Source organism: Nuphar pumila, chromosome 7 (assembly GCF_984573655.1).
Source record: "Nuphar pumila chromosome 7, dmNupPumi1.hap1.1, whole genome shotgun sequence".
NCBI classification, from domain to species: Eukaryota; Viridiplantae; Streptophyta; class Magnoliopsida; order Nymphaeales; family Nymphaeaceae; genus Nuphar; species Nuphar pumila.
In genome coordinates, this window is record NC_143255.1 from 21,210,353 (window position 1) to 21,228,674 (window position 18,322).

General features: G+C 36.2%; 1 protein-coding gene across 2 annotated transcripts in view; it reads left to right on the forward strand.

The window, feature by feature from the left end:
* Window positions 1–16,971, forward strand: part of LOC149831464 (Trimeric LpxA-like enzyme) — a 43,004-nt gene extending 26,033 nt beyond the window's left edge. Inside the window, exons 9-15 of one of the 2 annotated variants that reach the window (XM_090013911.1) lie at window positions 229–492; window positions 576–652; window positions 1,705–1,796; window positions 5,241–5,323; window positions 12,208–12,279; window positions 15,063–15,188; window positions 16,583–16,971. In XM_090013911.1, the coding sequence (XP_089870037.1) occupies window positions 229–492; window positions 576–652; window positions 1,705–1,796; window positions 5,241–5,323; window positions 12,208–12,279; window positions 15,063–15,188; window positions 16,583–16,612 (744 nt within the window). In that variant the 3' untranslated portion in view covers window positions 16,613–16,971. The remainder of the gene's footprint in view (window positions 1–228; window positions 493–575; window positions 653–1,704; window positions 1,797–5,240; window positions 5,324–12,207; window positions 12,280–15,062; window positions 15,189–16,582) is intronic. The other variant, XR_016433287.1, reaches the window with a different exon arrangement.
* Window positions 16,972–18,322: the final 1,351 nt, after the last annotated feature.

The window sequence follows — 18,322 nt, forward strand, 5'->3', positions numbered from 1 at the left end:
CATTCAGTTTTTGTTGAACAAAAATGAGTTGCCTTTAGTTATGCATAAACATTGACCTGAATTCCTTAAAGGAAGCACTCAAATACAACAAAATTCTGCTGATTCAGTCATTCTCAACAAAATCTGACAAGACCCATTTTCTTCTTTTTTTCTCTTTCGTTCACTATCGCAAAATTCCAGTCTCAAAGCTAAATTTATTTATCTTGGGTTTCTTTTACTGTCCTCTAGGTTGGTGTTTCAGGGGCTGGTGTCCTTTGGTCCATTGGTGAGAATTTACAGGAAGATGAATGGAAACAGTCTGTTGCACCCATTCCTGCTGATAAACTGAATGGCATTATTACTACACTAGCTGATGCAGAAGCTTCCCAAGATCTAAACGTTCATCCAACGTCTGAGGGTACAAAAGCCAATCCTGAAAGGGATATTGATGAAGATGGTACCAGTGATGGTGATGATGATGTTGATGTGAAGGCAGTCCATTTTGATAAAGAGGTCATGCATGGACGACGAGCTCAACGTCTTGTGGGAATTCATATTTCACATTTTTATTTGACTTTGGCATTTCACATTTTCAGGTAGAAGAGACATTCTGCCGGGCTGTTGTGGAAGGTGTTGAACAGGACCATGTGATCTTGGAAATAAATGCACTTAGGTATATCTCAATTTTTTTCTTGAGTAGTATTTTATCTGTATTGTTTTTACATGTTTGTACCTTTGTATTTCTCACTCTGCCTGCTTTTTTGGGAGATACATCTTTGTGGTCCCTATAATGTCCTCAGTTCATTAAGTGGGAGAAACGTCTTTTGAAGAATAATGACATCTTATTCATTTAAATAGTACTATTTTGTTTGCCGTGTTGTTGAATGGACTTACCATTTTGTTTGTCACATTCTTCTGCAATTAGCTTGAGATTTATAGAACCCTCCACATTTCCTAAGCAATTAAGCATTCTTTTCTGGTTGATAAATAACTTATTCCATTACTTTACTCTTAAAGTTTTGTTAGGAAAAGAATAAAGGGATCCTAGGATCAGTATAATTGAATTTTACAAAACATTATAGGACAGAGAGCACCTAGTAGGACCCAATACCAGAAAATCTACTGGATATCATCAATCACGAGAGATTTGGCAAAAATATATGCTCCAAGACCATCATAATCAGCAAGTCTTAGGGACATGTCTAATCTGGATTAACTAAATATATGAGTTATGAGATAGCAAGATTTAGCCCTGACAACCCTGTCTATATTGAAGCTGGTAAATCTGATGATAATCGGGCTGGGGAGAAAGGAAAAAATAAAAGATTTGAGGAAATCTATCCCAATAGAATGCTGTCTGCACCGTCCTTCCAGAATTTCACCTTAGAACCATCTCCAGTCTTGTGTCCAACATAGCAGTGAAATCATAAAGGATCTTGATCCAATCCTTCCAAATGGGTGAGCTGTGTTTCCAAGCAAGCTTTAGTCTCTGTTTATTGCTTCTTAAGCTTGTCTGATCAATTTCATGGTTGTTACATGTGCAAATTGTGGCTGGTATTTTTTTCAAATAACATTGATTTAGCTGCTTTTTGATGTTTAAAGGAATCATTTAGCTATTTTTTCTCTTTTTGTTAAATGTAGTAATAATATCTGTTGCAATTGTAACTTATTTCACAGCAAACTTTCATCATAAATTACAAACCTAACTTCTGTTGTTATCTTTAGGTTGGCTTACAATATGACATTTTCGGATTGTGCTGGGGCAATTTTTTATTCTCTGATAAAATTGGCATTAGAACCTCCACATACTAGCAATAGTGAGTTTCTCTTCTTTCCGTTTCTCCTTTATTGGCTTACTTGAATTGTCAGAACTTTTCTTGGCTTTGGTTGTCTTGTAGTCTTATTCACATTTTCTCTTTGAATCTGTGTGAGAATGCACATATATGCACACAAAAAAGCACACTTCTGTCCTCACATTGCTCTTCGTGGTCAAATCTGTAAGAACCCTATTTGATGCTAGAATAACCCTGGTTATGGTGTTTTTGTTTTTTGGGAATTGTTTAATATTTTAGATGTATTACATATGCAATGTTGAATTGTTTCTCTAGTTTACTCAATGGCTTGTTTTAGCATAGAGGAAAAGTTGCTTTAGAAAATTACTTGAACTTGAAATGAACATTTCTAGACCGAATTCCTGTTGTTGCTGATTAAAATTTGTAAATAAATATGTTTTGTGTGTGCATCTTTCTTTTTTTGTTTTTGAGGGTAGGGATGTGTGTGTGTGTGTGTGTGTCTGATGCAGACCCAATTGTGGAGGAACCCAATCTGCATCTGTTGTCCCAAGATCTCAAAGTGGATCCGAGTGTTGCAAGCCCAAATTGCAAACCCGATGCACCAATTACTCAAAGTAGATCCATTTGGTGATGCTCCAAATCCAAGCTCCATCCAGTTGTGGGGCCCATCCTTGGGGTGCCACCTCATAAGACCAGCTATGTGGGACCCATCATCAGGACACCACATCAGCATTGCAACCACGCCAGCCAAGTGGGACCGATGCTTAGTTGTCAACCATTGCCTAGTTGGTACTCCAAATAAAAAAATTTAAAAAAAACATACAAAATATGTAAACAAACTATTAAAATTAATAATAAGCATGTATACAACATAAAATCAATCAACAAAAAGTTATAGACAAAACATAACACGTCGTCGAACACCGTAAACAGTTATATTAAATAATCTGCTCAAAAAATAAAAAATAAATAAACAATTGAATAAACAAACTATACAACTAGCAATGTGAATAAACAATATACAACAAATAAAATCATGTATACAAAAAAATTAACAAGTCAACAGTAAACATAATATAACCAAGCCCAAATCCAAATCCGATGCACCAATTACTCAAAGTAGATCCATTTAGTGCTGCTCCAGATCCAAGCTCCATCCAGCTGTGGGATCCACCGCTCGGACACCACCTCATCAGACCAACTATGTGGGACCCATCATCAGGATGCCACATCAGCATTGCAGCCACCTCAGCCAAGTGGGACCTATGCTTAGTTGTCAAAGGCATTAGGTGATAAGCCCCTAAAAAGACTAGTCGGGCCTAGGTGGACTAGTCGGTACCCCAAATTAAAAAATAAAAAAGCATACAAAATATGTAAGCAAACTGCTGAAATTAATAACAAACATGTATACAACATAAAATCAATCAACAATAAGAAATAGACAAAACATAACATGTCGTCAAACACTGTAAAACAATTATATTAAATAATCTGCTCAAAAAAGAAAAAATGAATAAATAATTGAATAAATAAACCATGCAACTGATAGCCTGCTAAAAAAAATTTAAGAATTAATGAACAATTGAATAACCAAACCATACAACTAACAAAGTGAAAAAACAATATACAAAAAATAAAATCATGTATACAAAAAGATTAACAACAATAGACATAATATAAGCAATAATTGAATAAGAAGAAGAAATGAACAATTGAATAAACAAACCATACACCTGATATCCTACTCAATGTAAATAAAAGCCAAGTGGGTGGGGGGGGGGGGGTCCACACAGTTACAGATCTAAAATCTTGAAAGGGTTGACTGGTGCAATGCCCATCCTACAGGTGCACAATATCTGAAAGTACAATCAGTAACAAGGATTGGTTTGAGAATGCCTTTCGTAATGAGAAAAGTAGCATAAGCAATGTCCTGATCACTGCCAATGACTCTTAAATTAAGGCAAAAATTCTGATCTGCAGCATCCTACTGAGAAATCTCATCTTGTTCCCTGACATCTAGTTGAGCTGGAGAGGTGGAACATCAGAGATGGTTGTTGGTTGGTCAAGTCTCATTTATTAGAATCTAGGTTGGGGATTCCAGAAGGAACTTAATGAAACATCCATCGTAAATGACTTTCACTTCAACATCTGCAGGAAGTTCGAGGGCTGTCTCCTCTTTAGGTGTTGTCATCAACATAAACTCATTTACATGATGTAGTTCATTGCAAGATTAAATGACTTGAAATCCAAGTCATTTGTGAAGTGTTTTTTTATCATGCTCATTTGCTTTAGCCTTTAGTTCATAGAAGACTGAAGAATATTAGTCATTATCCTATTTGGAGTTTGCATCCATAATCATAGAGGAAGTTGCATATGCATTTGGTTCTTTAGAACTTTCATTAAAAAATTGTGCTCGTGGTGTGAAGTTATGTTCTTTTGGTTCAAATGGCTTGCATTAAAAGCGAAGATATAATTGTGATCCTATGCACTAATTGAACATAAGTCCTTATAGAGACAAATTATTGTATCCTTTTGCACCTTGTCTTAGTTAATTTCTCTGTGTTTTTATCTGTGTTGTCTTTTATCTTATGATCTAATCTGAATATCACAATTATCTTTCTTGATGAAAGAGTAACCAACTACTCAACATGTTGCACTTAGAGTGACAAATTCTTTGACCATGGTTGTTGCCACTTGGTTCAAGGTGACAACATAGAGATCGGTAGGCTACACACTGAAGTGAGAAAACTACTTTAGGAACTATGTCAAGTAAGAGATGATACGGCATATGCTGTGCTTCATTGACAGGTAAGCTCGGCCTCTTATATTAAAGAATGAGCATAGGGCAAAGGAACTTCGGTTTCATGTGATATAGGACCATTATTATTATAAGAGACAGCCAACTTTGTAGCCCACAAGCTTTCAAGATTTCGACAGATGTCCCTCATTGGGAACTGTTGTTTATGCCTTCATCATGGTTATGCTGTTTCTGCTATGTGCCTTGTGTGCATGCATGCCTGTGGGATGCGCACATCCATATGAATGTGTCTACAAGTGTTCAAGAACCAAAACTTTTTAAGATCTTGTTTATGAATTTGTAGGACTTGAGTTGAATTTATTCCATGAATATATGATATTGCCTTGCAAACGTGGACACATACCACTGGACACTCAAATTAGCTGGGGAGGATTGGCAGGTTGGGTTAGTTTGTTTTATGTGTCACTTTTCTGGATTACACTGCAAATCGCACTATTTCTATGCATTGCTGAAATGGTATACTCTATTTGTTGCAGAAACATCCTTTCTACAGGCAGCCAGGCCAGTTTGGGGCCTTTTTCTCCTTAATATTGAGCTTAGAAATCAAATACATGTCTTTATACTTGTGTTCAATTAATTTCTTTCTGGGGAATTATTTGTTGGTCCAAAAAATTCCAGTTGTTTTTACATTAAGATTTTAAATTATCCAGGGGAATTGCTTATTAATACCAAAAGTGTCATTGTGAAGTGGAAGGGTCTTTTAAGTCATTACCTTCAGTCAGAGGATGATGAGGTTTGTGCTGATGAAACTCAGGACTCTTGATTGATTTATTTCCTCTGCTGGAATTTTGAGTATTGTTGGTTGAATTCTTTGACATTAACCAAACATAGCGAATAGTTACTTTAATGTCTAGGTGTGATTGTCACCTACTATTTGTTAAATAAAGTCTGATGCATGCCAACACTTCCGATTCATGTTGAAAAATAAAAGATTATATGATAATGAAGGCAATCAATGATTCATCATGAAAACAAGAAATAATTGCATCTGTTTTTACCTTAGAAATGGAAAAGTTTAAGAAGAACCGTGTAGTCCATGACATCCAAAAAGCCACACAGGACTAGCCAAGTATTGAGCGTATGCTTATAACCACATTGTCTCAGAGAGTGAATCTATTATGGTTATCCTAGAAACCGTCCTATGTAAATCTAAAACTAAATAAAGTTGATGCAAGGGTAGAATGATGCAAATTTATTTTGCTTATGAAAGTTTCAAAATGGCATAAAACCTTTTTCTGTTTGCCTCATTTGATTTTTTGTTTGTATTTGGGTATTTGTATACTCAGGATGTATCACACGCTTGGATCTCATCCTAATTTTAATGTACAACCTGAATAGAATTCTTCATCTATATTTTTGTAGAATATATTTTTAAGGCATTGGATAGAAATGAATGGAGGAGAAGGATTCATGTGGAAGACCCAGAATGATTTTCTTTGTTGGTTTATATCGCCGACCCCAATTGTTTTGGGATGAAGGTGTAGTTGTTGTTGTTGTATATTTTTAAGGAAATCATAAAATAAGTTTAACAGGGCAAGTTTGACTTGCTTCTCTCTCTCTCTCATATAAAATACCTTCATTTTGTCTTGAATGTAGTTGCATGCCTTTTATCTGGGCAGAGGGTGGTTTGGCTAGTTGAAACGAAAAAATTGATGATTGATAAGACTAAACAATTAAATCCAAAAAGTATTAAATAATTTAATCAATCATTTAAACATAGCTTACAGAAGAAGAAAGCTAGGAAGTTTCAACATAGGAGCATATTTGATTATCTATATTGCAACTCCCATATCTCAAAAACAAAATAGCAACTTTTTTTTCCGTGCCAGCTGGGGGATAAACCCCATGGAACTCAAACCTAAGACCCCTTGGTTATGATAGTGCGACCTACCCATCTGGCTATCTCATTCGACACCAAGAAAATGACAACTTGAATCCATCACTCATCAAAGTTGCCCATGCTGTATTCAGTCAGATACATGTAATAAAGATGCTTGACGAAGTCAAAAGCTGATCTTTAATCATCTAACGAACATATGAGTAACACACACAGACAGACAATCACTTACTCTGCAAGGGGTATTAGAGATCTCACACCCACGGAGGTCAGGAGTGTAGGTTTGTGTACTATCTAGATTCAAGTTGATTGCTTCAAATTCAGATTCTCCCTCCAGGTTATTTTCAAAATTTTGTGATATTTTCTTGTGAAAATGAATTAAACTTATATCAATTCACGAACTATAAAATAGTGGTATGCAAGATTTTCATCTTTCTCTGTGGCAGCATACATATGTTATAATGCACATAAACCATGAGGTGTTGCAAATCATGGAATATGTACCACAGTTCCTTCCACCACATGAAGAACAAACAAGTTCTATAAACACCCTTGGTGCTAAGCACGAATGACTGCCTAATCTACATAATCTGCCATGTGATTAGTTTAAGGTTATCCTAGACTTGATTGTCTACAATCTTCCAAATTTCTAGTTGAAGTAATAAATAGCACAAACATATGTGGACTCTTATATTTCTCATTTAGTAGCTTAAGTCAGAATGTTGTGTCTTCTCCCAAAAAAGAAGAAAAAATAATGATTGCCGAACCATGTGAGTCAGGAAAAAGCTCAAGTAAACAAATTGACCTCCCTATTCTGGCTAAGGTGAAGATTCCCTTTCATAGGTAGATTGCAAAATTATAGTCTTGGTTCAATCAAATCCATAAATATGTTGAAGACTTGGCACTGAGCTAGCCAGAAGTGTTGAGTTTATCGGAATCTTGCTCCAAATTTCTTGACAGACTAGCGTGCATTGGCAGTAATATAGCGAAAAGTGAGTTGTTCAAGACAACTAATTGAAGGCAAAATAACCTTTAGGTGGTTAGAAATGCCTTATCTTTAAGATAAAGGACATGAAATTTTGTGTGATGCATACCTACCTGCTTTTGAACATCTCTAATAGTTTGGTTAACAGAGACATTTGTGGGAGCCAATGTTCCTTTGAGGCAAAATTTTCAAAGTATGTGTCAAACAAGTGCATGTACCTGTCAAGTTCCTCATAATTTGCAGTAGTACCTTGAGGGGAAGAGGATAGAGAACAGGATAAAGGCAGCCCTGGGCTCCCAACGGTTGTACTATTGTAAAGGATACACCATTAATATTTTATTTATATGTGAAAGCCTTAATATGGGCAGTACAGAATATTGGCTGTCGTAAACATAAATTTTAATAAATTCAAAAAAATAAAAAAGTCAAGAAAAATCAGAAGAATTCAGTAAAAAATCTAAAAAAATCATATGGCATGAAATAATGATGAATTGCACAAACTACATACATAAAATCACATTATAAAGCACTTACACAATAGTCATACCTTCATATTATATAAACAAAAGCATCTCACAAGAACAAAATTTTTAATAAAACATGAATACTTGATACATCAATAATCATAATCATCTTCATTATCTTCTTCTCCTTTTTCGATATCCACATCGTCCCCAAGATACGTGGGGTCTTCATCATCTACCTCTTGTGCTCCTTCCATGTTAATTCATTCAGTGTCCTCTTTATTCAAAAGAACTTTTGCTTCTTCTTCAAACCATTCATCAAATTCATCAAAATGTTCTAAATTGATGAAATCAAATTGCTCTTTGTGCCTCCTTGTTGATACCTTTTCAATTTGCCTAAAAAGATGACAAAAAAATTAAAATTAGTTGAGTTTTGAATGAAAATGAGAAATAAACTTTACAATTTTATATACCTCTGCCTTTGTCGTAAGTTGTAGCGAACGTAGACGATGTCAATGAGTCTTTTGTACTCCAATCTGTTTTTACTTTTGGGATGAATTTGTTCGAAGACACTCCAGTTTCTTTCGCATCCACTTGCACTACATGTTTGACTTAGAATGTGAATGACAAAAGCTATTAGATTTGGAATATCACTTCCAAACCTGACCCACCACAAGTCTGGAAAAAAATAAGAAATCAATTATAAGACAATTACACAACTACAATTGTATAAAACATCATAATAAAAAAAAATTGAAATTAAAGTTAAAATAGACAAAATAAATTATTTGGACGCATTGTAGCACGGTTTCGTACTGTTGCAAGTCTTCTCATATCATACAATGCATTATCATAAGTTTTCATTTCCTTATGAATTTGATCTTGAATGCTGTAATCATGGTTCAACCTTCTAATGCAATCCAAAAGTCCCTTGTTGACTTCCCTATCAATTTTAAAAGTAGGGGAGTATCTAAATGCAAGATTTAAATAGTATGTTGCAATATGAAGAGATTGATAAAGTTGCTTAGTCCACCTATGATCAACGATGTTTGATATCGGTATGTAGAATTTTTTCTTCCTCTTCAAATTATCTCTAATGGCCTCTTTTACATTATCCATGGCCTCATCGAGATAACTCATAGTTGATCTGTCTTTACAGTCAACCAATTGAAACACTTTCACCAAAGGTATAATTATTCTCAATAACTTTACTCATGAATCTCAGAATTCACTTCTGAATATAATATCTACAATTTCTTTGGGCTTTCTTTTGTGTGCATGGGGATATGCATTCCACTCATCTGCTGAAAACTATTTTTTTAGTTCAACTTTATACTTTACTGAGCTTTGCACTATCAAAAAATTTGTAGCAAATCTAGTAACTGCACTACGAATCAACTCATTACCACTAGTATACTTTCTCATTCGGCGCAAAACCCATGCATGATTATAAATAAATTTAGTAATTTCTTGATAACATTAAACTGTCTGGTGTACCTTATCCATGCTACCAATATAAATTTTCTGCCAATTCTTTACCTGCTATCCTATGATTTGTTGCATTATTAGTAATGAATTGCCCAATATTTTGAGGTTCAACCTGATAAAAAACTCTAAGCAATACATATGATGTCTTTGGCGTATCAGACAAGTCAATTGATTTCAAAAACATGGTTCCTTTGGGGCAATAGACAAGAAAATTTATTAAGGTCCTCGATCGTTTATCTCTTCACCCATCTGCCATGATGCTACACCCAGTCTCTCTCCATGATTGCTTCAACTCATCACAATATGCCTTAACTTCTTTCACATTAGCATATACAATCTTTTCACTTAATGAATGATATGACGACATCTTGTATCCATGCCCGATAGTGGTTATGGCATCTACCATGACCTAAAAATAAAATGATTTTGCCGCATTGAAAAGAACGTAGGCATCATAGAACTATCTTTTAATAAAGCCTCTAGCTCTACCTCATGGTTCTCCTCTTGAAGAACTCCCTCCAGCTCCTCTTCTTTCTCATTTTTTTCTTTTTGTACCCGCGGTGCCAGTCGCGACACTACTACTGGAACCAGCCACACCTTTATCCTGCGCTACAGAACTTCCTACTTTCGATCCTATGCTATGGGCTGTAGAATCAGAAGTAGGGAGCTCATCTTCGTAATATATATCCTCCTAGGGCTCCCCATACCCCATTTCTACCTCATTCATCTCCTTTTCTTGTCTTTTTCTTCTCAAATCATCAAGTAATTGTTGGCATTGTCATTTTACGACATCCAACAATTGGCTTGACATGCATGCTTGCATATTATGGTGTGTCTCGGCTAAATGATGCTTCAACCGAGAGATACCACCCGAAAAACTATTTTTGCAATAGTTGCATTTGATTCTCAATCGTTTTCCACTTGTTATTTGAGTGCACCATTGTCATGTTGGATCTTTCGATGCCATCTTCTCCCCAAAACACTCAATAACAAGCAAAAAATATTATTTTTTTACCTTAACACACTTCCTTGAGTAGAAATGTACTCTTTCTTGAGAAAATCACAAAAACCCTCTCTCTGGCACACAAATCGATCCCCAAATCGATCTCACGAAATCTAGGGTGCATGGGTTTTGATTCTCAGTCGTTTTCCACTTGTTATTTGAGTGCACCATTGTCATGTTGGATCTTTTGATGCCATCTTCTCCCCAAAACACTCAATAACAAGCAAAAATATGATTTTTTTACCTTAACACGCTTTCTTCAGTATAAATGTACTCTTTCTTGAGAAAATCACAAAAACCCTCTCCCTTGCACACAAATTGATCCCCAAATCGATCTCACAAAATCTAGGGCGCGTGGGTTCCCTTCCAACAGCCTCTACTCATGTGTAGAAGTCGGCCCTTAAGAGGGCTTTTAAACCCAAAATGAAAAAGATCCCTTTTCGGGTCTTTTAAAGTGCACTACGATACTGGTCGATACACGGGTGTATCATATGATACACCCGATACGGGTACGATAAGCACTGGTATCGAAAAATGAGTGTGTATTGTATTGTTATATAAAAAAGTAACGATGTGTATCATGCCGTATCGTATGATACAAACAACCATGACAAAGACAATACGGTAATAAAAAACATCATATTCTAGCAGTTCCATGGCAGTGAACTCAATGGAGTCAATGATCTTGCTACTGTGAGAACTGAAAAGTTATCCCAGATGTGCTTAGTTGGGCGAAATTTGTGAATTTGGTTATGGTAGTTTGAAATCAGATAGATGCATGTATTCATGTATGTATGCCTGGCCACCATGATTTGTAGGGGATGTTAACAAGTTCACTATCTTTTCTTACTCCTTGTAAATTCCCAAATCCCAGAGAAGCGTTTTGTCTTAAATAATTCCTTTTGGTATTTTTTTAGAAGTTTTTATTTTAAATTTGCATTTTCCATGGCTAAGGAACCCTTTCTACAAAAGTAATTGCATATCTTTATTAAATTAGGGAAATGCCCCTGGTTGTGCTATCCAACTATCCAAGACAGGTATTGGATATATGTTTGTATGTGGACTCTATTTAGAAAATTTATTTAAACTATGAAAATGGCTTGGCAATGTGATCCAAAGAAAAAGTATTGATGATATATTTTTTGTCTTTCAGCTTTTTATCTTTGATTTTGTTTGATCTTCACACAAATTGATGTTATTGCAACACAGGAATTAACAAGGATTCATTTTTTCATGAGTTTAGATGTGTGAGTGGAAAGGCAGAGAAGGAATAATTATGATCTGCATCCTTCATCCTCATTATGAGACCTTGTCAGTTTCTAAAATTGTTATACATAGTAACCTTTCTATATCACACTTCCACCTGAGGCTTGTTTTTGATGCACTAGTTCACAAGCCTTAGTAACCCCCTTTTTATTTCAACTGTCTAACTTAGGACGTGTTTGCAAGCACTTTGAAAGAGATTCAAAATCAAAAGCGAGTCTTCCTTTCTAGAAAAGGAGCCAAGGGGGGGTGTCCCAGTGATGATCTTTCTTCTCTTGGGGAGTCACTTTTCTATCTGTCCCATCTCTTATGAAACCAACGGAGAACCATTTTTTGACGTTTGCAATCATGTCAGGTTTTGGTTCTCCTGAGAATCATTCTCTCCAAAACTGGAGAGAATGATTCTCAGAGGGGTCTAAGCAAACATGATCTTAATGTTATGTCATTAGTTTTACTTTATGGATGATAATGAGTTGCAGGTCATTTGACACACTGTTTGGTGCTAATGGTCATTCATTTGTTGCATTTTTCAACTTTTAAGTTTTTGGTGTGTTGACTGTTTTCACTTGCACTGCAGGTAGAAATACTGCTAAAATTTGAAGAGATATGTTTGGAGTCTGCCAAAGAATTTGCTCCGATATTTTCACCGGTAATGTGGATGCTGTATATGCATGACAGAAACCTCAATAGCATTTATGCTTTTTGACTTGTGATCACTCTAAACAAGAATTGTATCTCAAATTATGAATAGTTTGATGTTTCTTATATGACGTCAATACATACTAAGCTATCCAAAAGAAAAGGAAAAAGAAAAAAAGGATATTTGACACTGACATGCACTGTTTCTGGCTTGTGTTTGGTTTGAGTTTAAAACACATTTCTTTCAGAGACCAAAACTATTTTTCTTGTCAACTTGAATAATGAATATGATGCAACAGTAACTACATACAGATAGGGGTGGCAATCGGGTCGGGTTGGCGGGTTGGCGTGTCAGCATACCTCAACCCGAACCCGACCCGTTTATTAAACGGGTCGGCTGTGGCAAACACGAACCCGACCCGTTTAATAAACGGGTAACCCGACACGACCCGCCAACCCATTTAATAAATGGGTTGGGTCGGGTAAACGGGTTTTCAGGTTCGCGGGTCGGGTTGGCGGGTTGACGGATCGGGTTGGCGGGTCGGGTTGACGGGTCGGGTTGGCGGGCTGAGAAGGATTTGGGAGTCGGGAGGGGATTCTCGGCATCAGGTAGGGCCTCTTGCGAAGGGAGCGAAGGGATCCTGGTGATACGTCAAGGGAGGAAAATGGGAGCAGGGGGTCGGGTTGGTCTCCGCTGGCATGAGGAGGGGTCCCAACGAAGGGGAGCCCAACAAGAGGGGGAAGAGGACGAGGATCGGGAGACAGAGATAGATAGAGTGACTCAGCTGAGGTTTTGGGGCATTGAGTTCTGATGCAGGAACACACACACACACACACACACACAGAGAGAGAGAGAGAGAGAGAGAGAGAGAGAGAGAGAGAGAGAGAGAGAGAGAGAGAGAGAGAGAGATTCCTTCCCCACTCACTCGCCAATGCGTAAAAGAGATGAAAAGAAGTGAGAATAGAAAGAAAGAAGAAGGGATACTGTTCTGCAAGCCGATGTTGGATTCGAGGGTGTTTGATGGAGGAGACGAGGCCTTCATACCTGATCTCGGACTTGGAAAAGGAAAAGGAAGAATATAGAAGGTTTTTTTTTTTAGGGAACCAAAAGGAAAATGGCGGAAGCCCTCCCGAAAGTTATTCAAACAATTTTGCCACCCGCCTAACCCGTTTATTAAACGGGTCAGCTGGGTTGGCGGGTTGGCATACCCCCAACCCGAACCCGACCTGTTTAACAAACGGGTTACGCGGGTCGACTCGTTTATTAAACGGGTTGGCTTAAGCCCAACCCGAACCCGCCTAAGAGGCGGGTTGGCGGGTCGTGTCAGAAATTGCCACCCCTACATACAGAAGGGTGAATATTTCAATTGTCTAAATTACTTGCGAGTCCTTTGATATAAATAAATTAAAAAAAAGGATTGTACTAAAAAATACATTTACAAAGGAAAAAAGATTCTATTTCACATAAACCTTGACATAGTTCAGGACACACTTGGTATACCACTATGGTTTCAAAACTAGGTTACAGCCTGTGATAGATCAACTCACCTTTGTTTGACTATTCAATGTTTTCAGGTGATTTTTCTATTTTTTTAGGATGAAAGCAATATAATGTATTACTTTCATCATTGCAGTCAAGTAGAGAATAATGGCTACTATCACCATTCAGTTACTCTTGCTGATACGCTGGTTCTATATTCTTCTCATTTTTTTTTTGACAATAAGACCGCTGCTTTTTTTTTCGAGCAATTATGACACACCGTTTATGATTTACAGGACCTTTTTTTTTGGGTAGTCAAGCTGGGGGATAGCCTCCTTAGGATTTGAAACATAGACCTGCCATTTATGCATTCTATCCTATATATTTTTACCAAAGGATATTGCTTGAGGCTCTCATTTTTAAGTGCAGTATATGTTGTCTTTTACTTGCATTAACATGAAATACAAAATCAGTCTCATGTTCACATGTTCAAACATGGTTTACGGTTTCAGAGATCACAGTGAGTAAATAGAGTTTGGACCAAGGTTTATTTGGTTGTTTTAGCTGTAAAGTCATTAATGAATGGCAAGGTTGTAATTCATTTATAATATTCTAATTATGTTTGGGTTTCTCATAATATATGTGTTGTAATTTTGTTTTTGTTTATCATTGTTTTGTGATCCGTGATTAAGATCCCTGTAAATAGAAAACTCTTAATGCTGCCCCTTGTCATCGAGAGATTTTGGGATTTACAGCCGCTCTTTGCTTCTTTTCTTTCCTTCTAACAGTTGCTGCATGTTCTGTCTCTAAGATTTATAGAATTATGACTAATGATATCACATTCCCTTGGTTAATGCAAATTAAGTTACTCCAAGCCTATATCCTTATTCCTGTTCTTCAAGTAAAATAGTTCTTTTTCCATCCAATAATGTAATCGCTCTTCTTTTGTCCGAAATGTGTCCAAATGAATAAATTGAATGTTGAGTTAAGTATGATGCATTTGCCTGCAAGGGCATTTAAGTTTTAACATCACATACTAGATCAGTATAGGTGATGGGTTGCATGGTGCTCATCCTGAAAGAATTTATGTCACCTTATGATTGTATCTTTTTGTTGAAGGCTGTCTAAATGATTAAATTGAATGTTGGATTTAAGTATGATGCATTTACTCGCAAGGGCATTCAAGTTTTAACATCGCATAAAACATAGATCAGTATAGGTGATGGGTTGCATGGTGCTCATCCTGAAAAAATTGATGCCCTCTTATGATACATATCTTTGTTGAAGGCTGAAGTTTCTGTCTGTTTGTACAGATTCTGCAGATCCTTTATGAGCAGGATATCGTGACGGAAGATGCTATCATGTCTTGGGCTTCAGAGAAAGAAGGAGCTGATGAATCTGATAAACTCCTTGTAAAACAGTGTGAATCCTTCATTCAGGCAAGTGGGCATGATTCTTTTTTTTTAAACACGGAATCTATTTCCCTGTAGCCTTCACCTTCTTTCAGTTCATTGTCTATCAAATTTTGTAACCTTTAGCAGGATAATTTATACCGTATCCTGTTTTCACTTAAACATGGAAGATTTTATTTTTGGTTTTGACTGGTAACACCAACACTTGAAAAGATCAAAAAATCAGATATTTGATAACAAAAAAATGAGCTGTTAGGGATGTGACATCTTAACAATGATCTGGAAGTGATACGGTTTTTAGTCAAAGATCTTTTAGAAGGCACCTCTATCTTTATAGCTTAGATTCATAGAATTTGATGTAAACCATCTGAATAGCTGATGAAACACATTTCCTAGCTTTCATATCCAACTTTTTGATACTCTAATATAAGCTCTGAAAATGTGTCATCAAGGCTTTTGGAGCTGTTCTATTTAGTTTATCACAATAGTATAGAACGGTGTGTCCTTATGTAGTGCCACAATGTTATTGTTTATCAAATGTGTAAATCAACAACAAGAAATGATCTGTGAAAATATCAGAAAAATGCTTCCATTTCTGGGTCCAAGTGTTTCTATAACCACTAAACCAGGACTATCTCCTATTGTGCATTGGTGTTAGAGAATGAAGCATCAACTATTTAAACCTTTATTACAATGCCAAATCCTCTGACATCAGCTGTCATCTGATTGTTTCTGCAATCACCAAGTTGGAATGGCTATCAAGGTGCATTGGGCTTTAGAAAATGAAGCTTGAACCGGTTTAACCTTGTGACAAAGCCAAGTCCTTTCACAATTGCCAAAATGTTTGAGATATTCTATTAAGTTTCATGCCCAAATTGCTTAAACATCGTTTTAGACATGAGCTCATCCATTCCATTTCATACCAATGTTATAAAAGGCATATTGGAAAGGTCTAAGGTATGGGTGTATCACAATGTATTGTATCATAAGATACACCATTAAAGGATCTTTAAAAAATTCAAAATTTTTTGAAAACATTGAAAAAATTAAGAAAGCCAATAATCATGATATATATATATATATAGGTTGTCTCAACTACTTCTCATCTCCCAAATCCAGCTACAACCTCTATTGGTTGTAGTTGGCAACAATGTAGGACATCTTTGTCATCCCCCTTCTCAGGGTTTTCATGCACTCAAACCAAACGACCACACCTCATACTGTTCATGTTTTCATCAGCTTCCATGTGCATCTGCAAGTCTCTGTTCCTGTCTTTTACCTATTTAAAAATGAACCCTCTTGTTGATCACTAAATGGTCCCTGATATTATTTTATGATTTGCGATGCTTACATGGTTCGTTAACTAAAGTCATCTACCACTTGGTCTTGTCTGTAAAGCATGTTGGTTGTATGTTCTGCAGTGGTTGAGAGAAGCCTCTGAAGAAGAATAGCAAATAGATAAAGTTGAGGACTACATCTTTCAGTCTGCAATGTAGAGTGATTCAGAAGCTGTTTAAAAACAGTGTCAATGGGAGTGGACATAGGAGACTTTTTTCTGATAGACCCTGTCAGAGATGCCCATCCAGATGCAGTTGAACGTCTGTCATCTCATAAGAATTTTGTCTCGTGACATCAAGTAAATTTGCAATCTTTATTCTAATCCATATTGTAACTCTTTCATTGCTAATGAAATATGGCTTTTTCATGTTTTCTGTTGAAGGCTATCTCATATTCATTGTTGTGTCTATTGGTGGCGATTTTTTATTTAATTTTTATGAACTTTTTGGATGGTAAAGTTTATTTTGAAAAATTCCCTCTAGAATGTAATTCTGAATGCTTGGTAACTTATGGTGCCAGAGATTAGATCCAAGAGGTTTGCAGCATTTCAAGTGTTTTGTTAGTTGAAGTTAGTTTGACAGGTTTTACTTTCTGTTCAATGTCTGATCCTCCATGGTTTGTATCTTTACCTTGTAATGTGCTTTATATGTTGAGACTCCATTGCCATTTATTCATTACGTAGGACGGAAATAATTGACATGTTTGATTAATATTGGGCCTCTTTGTATGCAACTAGTTTTTCCTCTTGCAAACTCAATGTACAGCAAGTTCCACAAATAGCAACATCAGGTTGCGAACATGAGACGTGAGAAGATGATGCCTTTAATACGACAATAAAATTGAAAGTGTACAATTATCCTGCCAAATTCTGCTAATTGTAAAGCAAGATGAATGAGACATTTTAAATGAATGCGCTTCCAAGCATTCATTTTGATTGGTCAAGCATTATTTGGGGAGGATTACTTGCAACATTTGTTATAAGGCATTTTGTGTGAGCCTCATTCCGTAGGATGCTGAGATTGAATCTGAGTCCAGCAAATACGTTACTATGATTGTAATCGTGTTTGTTTTTTTGATTAATTTTAGAATCTAAAAGGAAACTCTTCCATAATAATACATTTTTCGGTTATATGCTTCTATTGTTGTTGGCATGTTTGCATGTAAACTCATTCATGCATGTGTGTGTGTGAAAGGCAAAATGTGATACGATACTAGCAGATTCTGGTAAACAACCTAAAAGTTGTGCACTAGATTCGAAGCAACAACACATATAAAAGTAAATTTACTAATTTGCATTGACAGAACTGCAATGGAACTACAGTTAAGCCACTGGCATGATAAACAATGACATCAACAAAATCATCAAGCCTCATCCCAACTACATATGGAGTATCAACAAAACATATGACTAAAAATTGAATCTTTTCTTTCAAATTTCAATATATCTATTGAATACTCACGTCTAGGCTTGCCTAATCTATGTCATTGATGTTGACAAATAATGTTCATCACTTTTTTTAATTATCCAGATATAAGCTATTTCTTTAGTTCAAAAAATATGGCACTGTGTATCTACTTGCCTGTTTTTAATACTGCACACATGCCTAGACCTAATAACAGCCGTCCACTTGTAAAGAGAAAGAGCATCCTAAATAATTGTTCAAACTTGATTACAACCCCCTTAGGAGTATGAAATTGATGGTTTCAATCGCCACAAACCTTTAGAGAAAAGACTTGTCTAGGCATTTGTGTAAATCACTAATCCATCATTCTTGATTGTGACTATGGACTCAAGATCAGATCCACCTTGGATGTCAGATCCT